The following is an 18,895-nucleotide window of genomic DNA, read 5'->3' as shown; positions in this document are numbered from 1 at the left end:
CTGTTGCTGTGAAACTCCTTGTTGGCCACATTTAATTTATGCCTTCAATGTACATAAATTTCAATTTTTAGTACAATTTTTATTTATTTGTTTAGCCATTTTTGCAGTTTTTACTTTTTGGAATTTGTTAACTTTTGCTCTAGCGAGTTGAGTGGGCAAATTTTTGACGTCTCGATGTCTGGTTTGTATTTCAATGCTATAAATTTGTCGCCGCCAAAATCAAATTCTCCCTTGCGTCTCTCGTTTCTCCGCCCTGTCTCTCCTCCTTGGCCTTTTAGTGGGTGGCTTCGGCATTGATTTTTATTTTTCCCAAGTTGTGTGTGTGTGTGTTTTTCATTTTTTTCTGTTTTTCTTGGGTTTTTATTATTATTTTTCTCTTGCCTTGCTTTGTATTATTTTTTCCTTGTGTATAATGGCATTTCTAGTTTGGTTTATTTTGTTTGGCATGCGTGCACGACCCGACGCCAAGCGATAAACACGCGGCAGCCCCACACCCCCCACATCACCAACAGCCATCCCCTTCGATAGTCACACACACACACACACACACACACACTATGTGTGTGTCTCTGGCATGCGTTTAAGTTTTCAGTTAATGGCTTTTAATGGCATTCCTGGCTCCCTTTCTTCTCCTTCTCTCTGTTTTGCTTTGTCGCTTGTTTCACCCTGTCTTGCTTTGCTTCTGACTTAAATTTAACTTTCTAGTAAATATATTCAATAAATATTGTGTATAAAAATCAATTAGTTGCATAAATCTTAAACGTTTCAAATATTAGAAACAGAAATGAGAAAAAACAGCAAAGAAATGTTTCAAGTTAATTTTGTAAGAGACTAAAATACATTTAGTTAGTCTAGAATTGAGTTCTAGGCCAAGTTTAACAATTAGGCAAGCTAAAGACGAAAAACACATTTCCCCACTGTCGCTTCCAACCACCCTCCCCCCCTTGTCTACCCTCTTGCACAGCGGTTTGCCATTAATTATCCATGTCAGCGGCATTTTGTCACAAGAGGAGCAGAGGCCAACGATGACAACAAGCGACATCCTAGCATTTCTCGGGGAGCATGTTGCAGATATATTTCACTTAATTTCCACACTGACATTAATTAATACACACACACACACACACACACACATGTGTTTATGTATGTATGTATGTTGGCGTACCGAGGTTGTTAGATACGACAACAAAGGGCACTAAAAATGTTTGTACCTTGTCGACTAAAGCAGGAGGAGCAAAGGAAAGCAAGTAAATAGGTACATATATGCATATGTATTTTGATGAAGGTGAGGAGGGGGTGGTGGGAAGTGGAGCTGGAAGTGACAATAGCAGGAATACATGCTAAATTGTCAACCTAGAACTTCAGTCAGACATAGCACACATGCATCATGCTCATCAACAGCAACAGCAACATCATCATCATGATGAACATCATCGGCATCATCATCATCATCATCATCGCCGTCGTCAACATGGTCGTCATGTTGGCAGCCCTTAGGTCGTTTGCTTGACGCTTTCAAATGACCATAAAAATCGTTTTTATTGCATGTGCGACAACCAACAACTGGGGGAAACTCTTCTCCCTGAACGCCCTATCGCCGTCCCGCCCTGTCCCAACCATTCCACGGTCCGTAATAGTTTTTGTATGTCAATGTCAGGCTTCCCTATTTAATTGCCATAAAAATGAAGTAGCCACCACAGACAAACCGACGACTAGAGCTACCTATACACCTATCTGCCACAAATACACCTGTCACACACCCACACACACACATGTGCCATTTCAATTACATTTTTATAAACAAAAAATGTTCATGCCCAAAATGCATTTATGATTCAATTATGGTTATTACAACACACAACCAAGGAAGCCAAAACCCAACGGGTGTTAGAATTCAATATACCGAATATAAGGAAATGATTGCAATGAAAAGTGGTGGCGGGGGGGGAAGGGAAATTCTCAAATTGGTCATCATAAAATTTTAGACATAAAAATTTGGTCGATTATTCAATGAGTTCAATGTGGTAATGTTTGAAAATAAAATATATAATTGAGGAATATTGTTGATAACAATAAAAAAAAAGAACATAAAATAAATTGAAAAATTGTGCATTGAAAAGTTATGAAAACGCATTGTCAATTAAATTTTTGATTTTAAATGACATACAACAAATTGTAGTCTAACTTTAGGGGCCCTCCTTTCCACCACAATATAATTCAATAATATTTGAATGCGGAAATTATTTTGTTGGTCAACCAGAAACTCTTTTGTAAACTTCCGTTTAACATTAGAGAGCACCTGAGAACTGAAGAGGCTCTATTAACACCTACATATGCGTGTGTGTGTGTGTGTGTGTGTGCGTGTGCATTATATCATCTAGACACAACACAAATCATCAACACGTTTGTATTTCTTTTTATGATGCCCATTCTGCTCAATTTTATGATGCCTTAAAATGTTTCTCGTAAAAACCTTTTTTCGTTGTTGTTTTTGTTTCTTTTACGGAAAATTCTTGTATTTATGTGCCACTTCCTGGGGCAGGAACCGAAATGTTGTTCTACTCGTCGTTTTTTTTTTTTTTTTGGTTTTTATTATATTTAATTTTCACCACAAGAGAATTCTCTTGTGTTTTCTGTATGTGTGTAATGTGAGTGTATTTCCCCTTGTCACACAGAGAAGAGACAGAAGTGTCAGAGGGGGCGGAGGGGTGGCTAGAGAATGCCAGGCAATTCCTTTTTAATTGTTTTCTTTTTTTGCACACCCCAAAAGTATGCTCTGAAATGCATTTATTGCGAAAATGGGGAAAAAAGGAAATGGTTGAGGGGTGGGAACAACAACTGTCAAAATATAAACGCTTGCTCATGCTGCAAAATTTGAAATGAAGAATAAATCTGCACGCAAAGGACAGACTGATCAACCCACAAAACACCCATTCACACACACACACACACACACCCAGAGACACACATACAAATATGTATGTATATAGAACACTCCATACAGTCTTTTGCCTTTTTGGCGACACTTGACACTCTTTTGTATTTAGTCAGAGGCAGGACGGGTGCTTTGCACCCCTCTTTGCTGGCATTCACCCCCGCTTTCACTACCCTGCACTGTGTGCAGCTGCAGTTAGTCTTCGTTATTAGCAAAATTTGGCCAAAAACAAAACAAGGAGAGCAGGAGAGAAGGAAAGAAACAGGAAAGTGAACAAGCACAACAAGAAAAATGAAAATAAAAATCGGAAATTTAATTTTATTTTCATGTTTGCTTCCCTTTTTGACATATGTATGTGTGCATGTATATGAGGCGGACAGGCGGGGCAAAGCAACAACAACAACCCCTCGACCAGAACTGGAAATTTCATGCTCGTGACTCACGCTCACACCACTAAATAAAACAAGGACCTTCAACTCATTTACCGCTTGTCGCTTTGTCCTTTTTTCTGCGGTGTCATTTAGCCCTTACAAGCAACGACAAAATGCTCACAAGAAGAGAGAGAGAGAGAAAGAAAAATATTCAATAATAGAAACACAGAAAATCAACCCCCTCAACCATATTTTTTCGACTTACCCCTCAGCAATGAGGGTTACACACGAAAAAAAATAACTGTTTGACATTTGCAAATCGTTTTGCGTGAAGTATTTCGCTATCATTCAAAAGGCATTCATCAAAGGACCACCACCCCCTAATCCTGTCTGCTTCCATAATCATCTGTCCCCATGGACATGGCACAAAATTCATAATCAGCAGAAACCAAAAGAAAGAAATGGACTTTTGAATAGAGAAATGGCGGTTAGACTCCTCCACTTAATTAAAATTTAATTGTAAGCGGAGAGGTTACAGAACTATGCCGAAAGAGAGAGCGAGAGAGAGAGAGAGAGAGAGGGCGAGCTTAACTACAGTATGGTGTTTTTTTTTTTTTTTTGCCACAAAGCAACAAATAGCACAAAACAAACAAACAACAACCAACAACAACAACAAAGCTCACACACAAAAAAGTTAACTTCAAAGAGCAAAAACGCTCTGCAAGAGGGGCACTTGAACAAAAGTAGCAAAAAAGTGTGGCCAACCCACAAAAAAAAAAAAAGAGGGGCAGAAAAAAAGGGAAAACTGCACGCTTAAATGTCAATGATTTTAATGGGCGGACGCGCAAAAATCTTGAGCCATTTTTGTGTGTGTGTGTGTGTGTTTGCGTGTGTTTATTACGTTGAACAAGGAGCCGCTCCAACAGCAGCAACATTTTGTCAAAGCTTTAGGGAGAAAGCTCACCGGAGACGACCTGCAAACGACGGGCACTGCCAGTGCCACTGCACCACGTTCCCTAACCCTAAACCCTTTTGTGACTCTGTGTGTGTGTGTGTGTATGTGTGTGTACAACTGCGTTTGTAAGGTCATGGAACTTGTCTGCATTGCCCTTTGGGGGATGGGAATGAAACTTTTTTATTTGCTACCGCATTCGCTTCTCTCCCCTTCCATCCCCACTTAGCGAACCCCCTCTCTATTCATTCTTCACCCACTCGGTAGCTCACTCCCCCACTTTGTCGACAAACTGTTTTCATTTTGCGCCGCTACGCGCTTTTTGATGCCGCCGCCTCCGTCGACGACGACGCCAACAAGTCAAACAGAGGTTCTCATTGGAGTTCTCTCTACCCAACCACCTCTATCTCTCTAGCAGAGTTGGTTTTTTCTTTTTTTCTCTCCTTTTTTTCAATTGATTTTCGCGGTTTGCCTTTACAACCAAGGCCACGTCGGTAACGACAAGCATCCAATGCATCGCCAGCATCATCAAAAACTCCTGTTGCTGCTGCTGCTGCTGCTGCACCTGTGTCCTTCCATCTACATTTTCATCATACCTGGCACTGCTGCTGATGCTGCTTCAACGCTTCTTTGTACCAGGTAGGAATCACTGGTTAGGGTAGAGTTATCCCATCTATAGAAAAGTTTAAGTGCTTTGTGGTTGGTAAAGTTTTGGTTTTTTCCCCCCACCACCCTGTCCCTGTCCCTTTCGCTCACTCTCTCTCTCTCTCTCCCTCTTCGTTTTTCAAGGATAGTGAGCTATTTTTGAGCCGTTTTTGTGTGTGAACTTCCGTAACGTCGTCTATTGACGAGATTTTTTTTCTTTTCTTTCTCTCTATTGATGGCGATAAGTTATCGATTAGCCTTCACTTTGAATTGGTTGATGTTTTTCTGATATCTTGACTGACTGGTCATTGTTTGGTTAATTGCTCATCATTAAGCAAGTAAATTTCCCATTCGGGCTGAGGGATCTAAAAGGATGTTGAACCATTGTTGGAGGTTAAAACTCTTAGAAACGTCAAGGCATAAGGTTTATGTTAATTACATATTCCCCATTATTCGAATGGGAGGAAAAAGAAAAATGCTGCATGGCCAGCAAAAAATTTTCTGGCAGCAAGTGAAAATTAGTCAAAGACAAAAGGCAAATTTCGTTGTTGTTGTTTGTTTCTAGGTTGAGGCATATTGAAATGCAGAAACGTGACTAAAATGGTAGAGAGAAATGGGAGCCTTGTTTAATGAAAATCGAAATGTAGGCAAAAAGGAAAGAAAACAAAAAAAGTTTCAGTTCTACATTTGGTCCTTGAAACCTAGATAGGTGAAGTAAATACTTCACTTGGAATAACAACACGCCCTGTATTACTACTTGGTCAGCTCCTACGTTTCTAGTACGAGTTCGAGTTGCTGTTGTTGTTGCTACAGTGTCAAGTGTTTTTTTTGGGTTTGAATTGGTTTTTTCCCTACCAAAACTAATAAGAAGAAGTAGGTACTACATGTGTTCATGGGAAATGGCCTGGAAATAATAGCAAACGTGCCTCTTTTGTACCAAAAAGAGAAAATAGGTACATAAATATTATTTTTAATAGAGAAAGAGTCGATTGCTGATGAGGAAAATAGAAGGAGGAGGAGGAGGGTGAAGAGAACGAATGAAGATGGTGAATTGTGGTAAATGGAGATGGAGAGTAGAAGTGTCTCAAGTGGCGGTGACGAATGGATCTCTTTGGTAGCTAAATGTTTGTGTTCGACTCGGTTTATGTTTATTTAGTGATTTGTTGTTATACCATACACCCATAGGGTGAAATGGTATATTAAAGTCGCCAAAATGTATGTAACAGGCAGAAGGAAGCTTCTCCGACCCTATAAAGTATATATATTCTTGATCAGGATCAACAGCCGAGTCGATCTAGCCATGTCCGTCTGTCCGTCCGTCCGTCCGTCCGTCCGTCCGTCCGTCCGTCCGTCCGTCCGTCCGTCCGTATGAACACGCAGATCTCGGAGACTATAAGAGCTAGAGCCACCAAATTTGGTATGTATACTCGTGTAGTATGCACATGTTCAGAGTAATTTGGAATTTCGGCCACGCCCCCTTACGCCCCCAGGAATCACATAAAACTGTTTTTCTTAAAAAGTATGACAGCTAGAGACATCAAATTTAGTTTGTATACCCGATTAGTTAGTGCGCAGAAATTAACTGTTCAAACTTTTTGCCACGCCCCCTTACGCCCCCAGGAATCACACAAAACTGTTTTTCTCAAAAAGTATAATAGCTAGAGACATCAAATTTGGTTTATATGCTCGTTTAGTTAGCGCGCAGAAACTAATTGTTTAAACTTTTTGCCACGCCCCCTTCCGCCCCCGGAATTTACATAAAAGTGATTTCCTTCAAAACTATGATAGCTACCGACATCAAATTTAGTATGTAGACTAGTTTAATAGACGCGCAGATATTGGCTATTTAAACATTTTGCCACGCCCACTTCCGCCCCCGCAAATTAAACAAAACTGATTTTATCAAAAACTAACAAAGCTAAAGTCACCAAATTTAGTATGTATACTGGCATAGTATGCGCGGAGAATTTTGATATTTTCACATTTTGCCACGCCCACTTCCGCCTCCATAATTTAGAAAAAAACGATTTCCTCCTTTAGTTTTTTGACTATCGCATTTAAATTTGGCAGACTAATTTATCTTATCTATTTCTACCAAACTATCAAATTTTATTGAAATCGGACTAGAAACATGTAAAATATGCGTATGAACGTATTTTACTACGCGGTCCACAAGGCCAGAATTGGACGTTGGCTAGTAGCGGCGCTAGAGTGCTCGTGTGTTTGTAGAGTGAGCGAGATAGCACATAGTATAAGACATGTAAAAACAATTTAATAGACATACATTTGGTCTTCGAAATAAGAAATATTTGTTTCACCAGGTGTATGGTATACCCAAGTCGACGAGTCGACTTACTTGCTTCATTTTTTTTGTTATACCCTCTCCCGCTCCACCACCAACACGGCGGCCTACCATCAACTGTTTTTTCCTTCTTTCTTTTTCTTCCCCGTCATTTTCAGTTGTATTGCTTTACTGCAGACTCATATTGTTTATTTAATTGTTAACAAGCGTGCAAAGACTCTGGCGACTCAGTCTCTTTACAAGCTCGTTACGAGTAACAAATTATTATTATTATTATTATTATTACTATCCGAGTTGGAGCTAGAGACGTGAGGACGGGAGGGATACGGCCTGTGGACGGTGTCCGGATTGGAACCTAAGCCGATGGCATTGCATTTTTTTGCAAAATCATGCCGTGGCTAGAATTTTTTATACAAAATCACGCTGCCAACAAGTCTCAATGATGTTTACACAAGCTCTCCAAATGGCGACGCTTGAACTGACTGGCCTGGCCTAGCCTGGCCTGGCCCCAAAGAAGCACAAGAAGCAGAAGAAGCAGAAGAAAAACAGAAATGAGCTTAGACAAAGTAATATGTGAGGATCGTTCAATGTTTGCCAAAGACTACAACAGCCAGCCCAAGACAGAGATAGTGAGCCAAAGAAGGAGAGAGAAAGAGCGATCAAGCAATGCAACTGATGAAGATTGGTGAATGGTTAGGCTTGAATGCGCTAAAGAGGTCGTCGGGCGGAAGCTGTGACCAAAGTTGGTAGAACGACAACAACAAGCAACTAAAACTTGACTGTTTTAATTAAAGAAACACACACAAGCAGGAAGACTGTCTCCCAGCAACGGCAACATGAACAGCAGGTAGCAAGTAGCATGTAGCATGTAGCAAGTGGCATGTAGCAAGTGGCAAGTGTTGCTCTGTTGACTTAAAAAACGCGCAACCAAAGTACAGTTGATACTCCGAAAGGAATGCAGAAAACCCATAAACAAATTTCATTAAAATATATTTTAATTACTTAAACTTTTTATTATATTTTGTGATTTTTAACTCTTTTGAAAACCAAATCTTAAGACAAACGAGAGTTAATCATGTCTTTTTTGATTGATGGGATAAGTAAAGGATGAAAACCAAAATTTGAAGGGATATTTGAAAATGGAAATCGTATTGAAATTGCATCTTTTGTCATTGATGAAACTAAAAAAGTTGCAGTTAAGTTATGAAGCTAGCTTAGTCTTCTGAACTGCAAAGGATTACTACAAAATTTTGGTTAGATCATCTCTTGTAAACGTTGGAGTTACATGTCTGGCACATTTTTGTTAACAATTTGTTTTACCTTTTTTAAGTAATACATTAATACTAAAGCAAATGAATGTTATTATGAAAAAAAATGTATCGATCTGTTATTTAAACTGTAACAAAAGCGTAAATTGTGCAATCATCATCATCATCGTCATTATATGTATGTACATACGGTCTATGAGCGACCACAAAAACCGATAGTTGCCTTCTCTCTGGCATATTATTTGCTGTAATCGATAGGCTCTCGGGCTAACGCCTGGCATTGTTTCTCACGATACGACTCAACTCGACTGAACTCGACTATTTCTCGCCCACATTTCGATATTGTATTTCAACATTTTATTTTTGGCGTCCTACATACATACATAGCTTCCTTTTGCTCCACCAACAGAAAATTTTCTGTGGTCTATTTACTTAATTATTTTGAAGTGCTTGGCAAACACTTTTAACACGAAAAATGTTTCAGAAACACATCGCCCTCCCCTTCGACCAAGTAAGCAACGAATCCATCCATTTCACACACTAACCGTCACCATTTGCAACCAACCAACCAACCACCCTCTCGTCCTCTCAACCTCCCTACAGCCCTACCTCCCTCCCTTCGCTTCGCCACCCGCCCACACTTTATACAAGGCGCACACAAATGTTATTAATTAAAATGTCATTCATTCCAACAACAGCAACAATAACAACAAGAAAAAGAAGAAAAGAAGAACAAGCAACAATGAAAGGACTTAAAAACAAAAGCCAAAAAGAGAACGAATAGAAAACGACAGAGATAGAGAGACAGAGAGAGAACTATTTGCAGCTGCTGTTGACAGTTTTTCCAAGAGCTTCGAGCTACTCGTTCTCTTGTCCTCTTATTTTTTGACATCACTGTACAATTCTCACAGCTCCCTCCCCTCCCCCACCTCCTTTACACACAATCAGCACTCTTTCCATTTTGGACCACACGCAGAACAGGCAGAAAGCCACAAATATGTCACTTGACACTTGCTAAAAATTTATGTACACACACACACATACACAACTTTACACATACATATATTTATATTGCATATTGTGGATAAATAAATTTTCGTGACTTTGCCACACAGATGAAGAGAGAGAGAGAGAGACAGAGAAAACCATGCAGAAGCTGTGACACTACAAAATTGCCCTTCACTTGTCCAGATGTCAATATTATTTTTTGGGTTATCAGTTACCACAAAAACTTGATATCACTTTGATACATACATGCATATATGTATGTATGTGTGTGTATACCTATATAAAAGGTGCTAGTTGATTTTGTTGACTACTGTGGTCAAGCATGGACTTTATTCCTAGAGACAAAGTCAGATAGCAGCTGCTGATTTGCCATCAAGTGAGCAATTGTCTTTAATTCAGATTTCAACCACTTTTTCGTTTCACACCCAACGAGGAACGAAGAACCACTGGAGAATCAGTTAAAGCAAACACTTTGATCAAACACTTAACTCCAGCTGCAGCTTCAGTTCCTCTTCCTCCTTCTGTTTGTTAAGGCAGACGCCGTCAAATTTAATAAAAATCACTGATTTTGATTGATGCCCCCTCTTTTGGTCACTCTTTTTTTTTTCCCCCCTCCCTCACACACACACAAGCACACGCACACTTAGTTTCATTTTGCCCTCTGCCAGGGCATCTGTAAATATTGGCGGGAGTGAACCGAAGTTGACATATGACGACATGTCGTCCAAGTGTCGCCACTCTCAATTGAAACAAATGAGGCACAAAAGTCCGTTTACAGGGGGAGGAGACAATGGCCAGCAATGAGTTGAGAACAGGAAAAAGCATTTACAACAACATGTCATCAAAAAAATATAAATGACCAAACTATATGCTCGGTCATCTGTCTCTGTCTCTGTCCCTGTCCCTGTCCCTGTCTCTATTTTCTACATTCAAAGTAAACGTCTACAAATCAAAATCAGTTGAAGTTTGCTTGTGAAAGAGAGAGATCATTAAAAACAAAAAAAAAAAAAAATGTATCCTCCTAGCAGCTCAATGGGGATATTCATTTCAAAATGAAGTGGAGCTAACTTCTGTAGATCAGTGAAACATTTGAAAGTCCTTGGAAAAGAAAGTTAAATCTAAATAAAAACCCTTCCTGAATAATAATCTGTATACTAATTTATTGTTTATCTTTCATCTAATTTCAGCCAGACCGCACTTTTTGTCCAGCGTTAACAATTTGACGCTAAACTGCTAAAAATTAAGGATTCTCAACGAAAGCAGAGACTGAGGAGACCGAGAGAAGGCGAGAAATCTCTATTTTTCTCTTAGCTCTTAGGGCGCTTTCCATTTAAAGAAAGCGACCAAACAGAGTTGCAAGCGCACAACAACAACAAAAACTCTACAAACAATTCAAAGAAGCCATTAAAACAACGCACAAACAAATAAAGAAACAACCATAAAAACTACAAAGAAAAAGCCTACAAAATGAGTCGAAAGAGTCATGTGGCAACCCTGGTGATGGCGGCGGCAACCCTGCTGTTAGCCCTAAACCATTGCGAAGCAGACAGTCCACAACATAGTCCCGATCATGGCCTTGGCATGGGCATGGGCGGCATGGGAATGGGTGGACACGGCATGGATGTGAGTCCTGCTCCTGGTTATGGCGTCCCAGCCATACCAAAAGATCCAAATTTACGTTGCGAGGAGATAACCATACCGATGTGTCGTGGCATTGGCTACAACATGACGTCATTTCCCAATGAAATGAATCACGAGACCCAGGACGAGGCTGGACTGGAGGTCCATCAGTTCTGGCCGTTGGTGGAGATCAAATGTTCACCCGACTTGAAGTTCTTCTTGTGCAGCATGTACACGCCCATTTGCCTGGAGGATTATCACAAACCGTTGCCGGTATGCCGCAGTGTCTGCGAGCGTGCCCGATCTGGTTGTGCCCCGATTATGCAGCAATATAGCTTCGAATGGCCCGAACGGATGGCTTGCGAGCATTTACCGTTGCACGGCGATCCCGATAATTTGTGCATGGAACAGCCATCGTATACGGAAGCAGGAAGTGGCAGCAGTGGCGGATCTGGTGGCTCCGGCAGCGGCAGTGGCAGTGGAGGCAGTGGCAGCGGCTCTGGTGGTAAACGCAAACAGGGCGGCAGTGGCTCCGGCAGCGGTGGCAGTGGCAGCGGTTCGTCCACATCGAACAAGTGCAAAGGAAAGAATTCAAAAAACTGTCAAAACTCCCTAGGCGAAAAGGCAAACGGAAAAGAGTGCACATGCTCATGCCGATCGCCGCTCATCGTTCTGGGGAAGGAGCAACTAATGCAACAGTCGCCCATGATGCATCATCATTGGTACATGAATTTGACTGTACAAAGAATCGCGGGCGTTCCAAATTGCGCCATACCGTGCAAGGGTCCGTTCTTCAGCAACGACGAAAAGGACTTCGCCGGCCTGTGGATCGCCCTATGGTCGGGTCTATGCTTCTGCAGCACCCTAATGACCCTAACCACATTCATCATAGACACGGAAAGGTTTAAATACCCCGAAAGGCCAATTGTTTTCCTATCGGCATGCTATTTCATGGTCGCCGTCGGCTATCTATCACGTAATTTCCTACAGAATGAGGAAATCGCCTGCGATGGACGACTATTAAGGGAAAGTTCGACGGGACCGCATTCGTGCACCTTGGTCTTCTTGCTCACCTATTTCTTTGGCATGGCCTCATCGATTTGGTGGGTTATTCTAAGTTTCACTTGGTTTCTGGCCGCCGGCTTGAAGTGGGGCAATGAAGCAATTACCAAGCACTCGCAATATTTTCATCTAGCTGCCTGGCTTATACCGACAGTTCAATCCGTTGCCGTTTTGCTGCTCTCCGCTGTTGATGGCGATCCCATTCTGGGTATTTGCTATGTGGGTAATCTCAATCCGGATCATCTGAAGACATTCGTATTGGCACCGCTCTTTGTGTATTTGGTAATTGGTACCACTTTCCTAATGGCTGGATTTGTCTCCCTGTTTCGCATACGTTCGGTGATCAAGCAACAGGGCGGAGTTGGAGCCGGTGTCAAAGCCGATAAATTGGAAAAACTAATGATACGCATTGGTATTTTCTCGGTTCTGTATACCGTGCCAGCGACCATTGTCATTGGCTGCTATCTGTATGAGGCTGCCTATTTTGAGGATTGGATCAAGGCATTGGCCTGTCCCTGTGCCACGGTCAAGGGTCCCGGAAAGAAACCATTGTATTCGGTTCTCATGCTTAAATATTTCATGGCTCTGGCTGTGGGCATTACCTCCGGGGTGTGGATCTGGTCAGGCAAAACACTTGAGAGTTGGCGCCGCTTTTGGCGTAGATTATTCGGTGCACCGGATCGCACGGGTGCCAATCAGGCATTGATTAAACAACGTCCACCCATACCACATCCGTATGCGGGCTCCGGGATGGGCATGCCAGTGGGATCGGCAGCCGGCTCGCTATTAGCTACACCCTATACTCAGGCTGGTGGTGCCTCGGTTGCCTCCACCAGCCACCATCATTTGCACCATCATGTTCTCAAGCAGCCAGCGGCCAGTCATGTATGACATGGAGAGTCGGGAGGAGCAGCTGGTGGTTGCGGCGGCGGCAGCAGTACAATTGGTGGCGGCAGCGTTCTTGGCGGACACGGCACAGCCATGAGCAATAGTACAATGGGCATGGGAGCTCCTCCTCCTGGCAGCTTAATGCATGGTGGTTCAAATGGTGGTGGTGTCGCCGGTGGCGGACCACCGGGCGCAAATGTTTACGGCAATGGCAATAATGGTGGTGTTGGTGGCGTCGGTGGTGTTGGTGGTGGTGGTGGTCAGAGTACGGCTCCTGGCTCAGTGATCGACTCACGGGCCGTTTCTGTGGTTGTAACATTGCCCGGCGGGCCGGGCTCTCAGCATCCTGGTCAGGCATTGAGTGATTATGGTCCCATATAGTTAATGGTACGCCCGGACACTGCGCATTGGGTATCGACGAGCAGTTTCAGTCAGCTGTAAGTGCAGCCAAGAGACAGAGACAACTCGAAACAGTTACTACCCAATTACTCAGAGAACAACAACTCAGTCGCTCGCTCGCACTCTCTCTCTATCTCTTTTTCTCTCTCTCTCTCTCTCTCTCTCTTTCTCTCTCTCTCTCTCTCTCTCTCTATCTCTCTCTATCTTATTCTGTATCTCTTTCCCCCCAATAAATAGTATCTAAAGCTTTCTCACAAATCCTTTGACATTTGTTGTGAAAGGTTTTTTTTTTTTTGAAGTACATAAATGCCATATTAATTAACATTCTAGTCCTGAACAAAATCAAATTGAGAAACATTTAGAGAATTTGGAGGAGGGCAATATATGTATAGAGTATATAGAAGAGTAGAGAAGTCCAACCAGGGGCAAGCCAAATCCCGCAACCCCCAACCCACCCCCAAACCATTCTTCTGGACCCCCAACCCCCTACCCAAAATCGCCCCCCCCTAAAAAAAAATAGACTGAGAATTGAACACACACACACACACCCATAAACCTAGAGGGATTATATAATACATACATAGATCATATATACCATCTAATAACTCTGCCCAACACTGCCAAGTCAGAGCCACGAGCCATATGAAATTTCGAAATTACAACTAACTTTTAATCAAACTACAATTTAAAAAACAAAAACAACAACAATTAAAATAAAGAGAAAAATAAATCATACAAGAAAATTTCTAAAAACGTAAACTATTAACATTAATCTAATGGAAATTAAACACTTCGAATGCAATTTATCAAAGAGCAGCAAGCTAAACCGGAACAGTGTTGCACAGTAATGGCACAGTGTTGCAAAATACCATTTGTAAATTATTGAAATTCTAATATTTAAGCATTTGATTTTTATTGTAAATATTTTTCAAGTATGTAATTTGCATTTCATTAACTGCATTTAAGCTCAAACAAATTTGAATTTATTTTTTCCAAAAAAAAAAAAAAAAAAAAAACGAAAAACAAAACAAAAAACCAACAACAAAAATGAATTGCCAACAAAAACCATTTTTTTTCTGCATTTACAACAACAAAAAAAAAAAAAAATAAAAAAAAAAGAAAACAACAAAAAGTTATAACGAAAAAAAAGGAAAGAAAAAATTGTATAAATTTTTGTATAAGAGTATTAAATGAAACGTCAAAATGGAAAAGTAAATGAAACCTAAATGTAATATTAGTTGTAAACAATAAAATTACATACACATACATATATATATATATATATATATATATATATATAAATAAATATCTATATATATATATATATGAATATGTATAGCATCTATCGGAAGCATTTGAAAACTATTGTATTTAAATTTAATATTTATATTAAATGGCAGAAAGCAAACAATTTAACTGTTAGCATTTCAAAATACGAAAAAATAATATTATACAAGAAATTACATTTAATTAATTAATAATATATATATATATATAATATAAATCTATTATAACGAATTAGTAACCTACAAGTTATGTGTGTAATAATCTTTTTTTTTTTATTAGCCACTATATACACAATGAAGTAGAAAATAAACATTTACGATGAAAAAAATAATTTTTTAATTTACGTTTTCTTATTTTTCTTTAAATGAGTATTTTGTTACGGTTCAACTTATAATTTATCGTAAGTATTTTATTTTATTTTCTTTTTTTCAGTTTTATAATCAATGAGTTTTTAATTTCAAACTTAATTTTTTCTTTTTGTTTTTTTTTTTTTTTTTTAAATAAAACAAATCCCTCAAACACTTATACGTATCATTAAAACGAAGCTCTCCAAATAAAAAAAAATAATAATAATTAAATAATATTTTAAAAAATATAAAACCACAAAAAAAAAAAAAAACAATAAATCAACATTACAAAATAATTAGCAAATTTGTCATACTTACATTTAAAAAAACCAAACAAAACAAAAAATAGAAGAAAAAATCAAAAATTCAAATTAAAACAAAAATAAATTAACATTGAATAAAATGCATAGAAATAAAAGCAAAGCAAAACAATAACAAAATCTTAAATAATATCAGTTAACAACAATAAAAATTGCAAAAATAGAAAAAAACTAACAATTAAAATGAAGGCAATATAGAAAACCGATTTTGAAATTGAAAAGTGATGAAAAAATGCAACCACAAAGATGAAAAATTGAAAATAAATTTAAACACAATCCAGTGAATTAAAAACTAAAACAAACTATGCAAAAATAAAACAAAGACGACATAAAAAGGTATAAAAAAAAAAACTATAAAAAGTTTGGAAAAAACAAGAAAAAAATATACTGAAACATGAAAGGAATAAAAAATAATTAGTAAAGAAATCAGAATAAGCATACTATTTGATGTTGTTAATAAGCTTAAACAAAAAAAAAAAAAAAAAAAAAAGAATGAAAAAAAACTAAAAATCAAATATTTATAGCTAGTAGATCTTAGTTTAAACATAAAAAAAAAAAAAAACAAAAGCACATACAAATATTTTTTTTTTTTTGTCAAAAAAAAAAACATAGTTTGGGGCGTACATAGTGAACGCTTTTATCTAACAGAATCGAGACGATATATGCATATATCGGATCCACATAGATATATGAATTATAAAGGCTAAAAAAAAACAATGTAACGAATATACGTAAAATTACAAAATGTAAAAAACACAAAGCAAAGAATGCAAAAAAAGAAAAGGAAAAACCAAAATTTTTTTTTTTCGTTGTGTGATTGAGAAAATTCCATTGATTGCAATTTGCGCATGTATACGATTTTTTTAATTTTTTTCGAAAAAATAAAAACTAAATATGACTATTAATATGATATATATATACACACACACACACATATATATATATATATATATATTTCATAATGGTGTGAATTTTAGCTGGAATGATTGATGGGAAATTCGGTCAGAGGAAAGGTAATGGAATGGCTTAGTTGCGAGAGTAAAACCAAGAAACTTGTCGTCAAGTGTAGTTGTGAATTGTATTTTGTGAAATGTAATTTAATAATTAATGATTATGAAATAAATATATATACAAGACATATATATATACATACATATATATGAAAAGCGGATTAAATACTTTAAAAAACATTATTTTATTTACAACAAATGCAAGCAAAAAGCAATTTTAACAACCAACAACCAAAAAATAGAAATGAAACACTCATCAAGCGTCAAGTAAGAATTATAAAAAATAAAATCAAATCAAATGTTGTCAACAAAAAAAAACGCAAAAAAATGCCCAACATAAAAATTTACAACAACTGCGTTAACAAAAATCAGTAAAACGAGCAGCAAAAAAAAAAAAAACAACAACCAAAATAATATTAAATACATTTGTAATTGAAAAAAAAAACAACAACAACCAACACAGACACACAAACAAAAAAAAACCAAATAAGAAAAAGGAAAAGCATTTAAAATAAAATTTAACAACATAAAAGAGTCGTGAGTTTTACAATCAGATTGGCAAGGCTATTGGCCAGGTAACTAAATTCCATTTCGTTGGCTAACAAAATGTATAATGGTCAAAGCTATTTATTTTGAAATGACCAACGAGGTTTAATTCTATATGGGCACAGAATGAGATCGTTTAGTTGTTATGGATAAAATGTTTCTGTCGATTGGTATTTTGCTCTGCCATATTGAGGCACTTATTTAGCGGTCCTGTCCATACCAGGTAAGAAGGACCCTGTAAGAGGCGAGTCCAAGCAGACCACCTCAAACCCGTCTGAACGAGGCGCAAATACATTTGGAAAAAGAGTTTAAAATATGTATCTATGAGCTAAATATAAAAGGATAAATGTTTTTCTGATCAGTTTATCAGAAAAGGCAAAGTTATAGACATAAAGGAATGTCTGACTATCTAGACATGGTAACCAAAGGTTAACCTTAGTCCTTAGTTCACCATTAAGAGCTTCTGCGCTTAACTAAAGATATAAAGTTAATCAAAATTAAACTAGACTCAAGTCTAGTCTGGTGATGAGTCATATTGAGGACACCAAATGCAAGATGTGAAGACTCTAAGATAGAAAGCAAAAGTCAAGCACAAGTAACTTTCCTAGTGTATGGATCAACAAATTGTTTACCCTTTAGCTTTTGCTACCGTTATGGAGATATTTTCATCGGAAAATCTTGTGGCTTCTTAGGCTAATTCATAGTCAACCTCTCGAGACTTTAAAACTCAGAAACAAAACAATCAAAAGCTTTCAATTTTGGTTCGAATTCGTGAAGGTAAAACACAGAAACAGAGCCAAAAGCTCTACAAAAAGCTCGCGAGTGACCAGCCAGCTTTAGCAGCTTTCCTCCTGAGCTTTTATATTGTTTTTCAATCCGTTTGGTTTATATACATATTTTCTAGTCAAGCCAAAAAGAAAGCTGCAAAACACATTTGGCTGAGCTTTGCGTAGACTCAAGTTCTGACTCAACAGCGTGAAATGAAAGTTGGATGTCCTGGAAAGTTTCTCAAAAAGCTAATAAAAGAGAACTTTAAACCAGAGGGCCGGGGCTAACTTCGACCGCGTCAAAGTTTGTATACCCTTGCAACTTTTATGGTAACTCTATCCTTACCTATTAGCCATCAATGTGGAAGAACGTTTTATCTAAAAATGCTTAAGCTTGAGAAAGAAAGGCCTAGAATCGTAGGAAATAACGAAGATATTGATCAAAGTCACTGTTTTCCACCGATCGTTCCTATGGGAGCTATATGATATAGTCACCCGATCTTTATCAAATTCGGCACAGTCATTAACATATATATTAAATTAAGAAATGTTTAATTTAAAAGCAATCGCGTTAAAAGTAACGAAGTTATTTACAAAAGTCACTGTTTTCGACCAATCGTTCCTATGGGAGCTATATGATATAGTCACCTGATCTTGATCAAATTTGGCATAGTCGCTTATAGGCGTAGTAAGCTCTCTAATATTAGGTTTCACGACAATAGCTCAGAAAATAACGAAGTTATTGAGAAAAGTCACTGTTCGTGACTTTGGGGTTTGTATGGGAGCTATATGATATAGTGGTCCGATCCGGCTGAATCCGAGATATACAACGCCTGCAGTATATACAAGCCTACGTGCAAAATTTCAGCTCTGTAGCTCTTACGGTCTAGGAGGAGTTTGCGTTGATCCAGACGGACGGACGGACGGACATGGCTAGTTGAACTCGTCTCGTCGTGCTGATCAAGAATATATATACTTTGTATGGTCGGAGATGCTTTGTTCTATGCGTTGCACACCTCTGCCCAAAATTAATATACCCTTTTTGCAAGGGTATAAAAAATGGCAAATCCTGCATCTGACTGTAACATTATTTGATGTCCATCCGTGCTGATCATCAAGGATATCCCATTAAAGCATGGGGTTTGAGTCCTGCGCCATAATTTACAAA

General features: G+C 38.4%; 1 protein-coding gene across 1 annotated transcript in view; it reads left to right on the top strand.

Moving 5' to 3' along the window:
• fz2 (frizzled 2) overlaps positions 1–13,900 on the top strand; it is a 112,432-nt gene extending 98,532 nt beyond the window's left edge. The window contains exon 7 of the mRNA XM_068293756.1: positions 10,669–13,900. Coding sequence (XP_068149857.1) covers positions 10,949–13,054 — 2,106 coding nt within the window. The 5' untranslated portion in view covers positions 10,669–10,948 and the 3' untranslated portion in view covers positions 13,055–13,900. The remainder of the gene's footprint in view (positions 1–10,668) is intronic.
• Positions 13,901–18,895: the final 4,995 nt, after the last annotated feature.

The sequence above is a fragment of the Drosophila tropicalis genome, unplaced genomic scaffold (assembly GCF_018151085.1).
Source record: "Drosophila tropicalis isolate 14030-0801.00 unplaced genomic scaffold, ASM1815108v1 contig_805, whole genome shotgun sequence".
Classification (NCBI taxonomy): domain Eukaryota; kingdom Metazoa; phylum Arthropoda; class Insecta; order Diptera; family Drosophilidae; genus Drosophila; species Drosophila tropicalis.
This window is presented reverse-complemented; position numbering and strand designations above follow the sequence as displayed.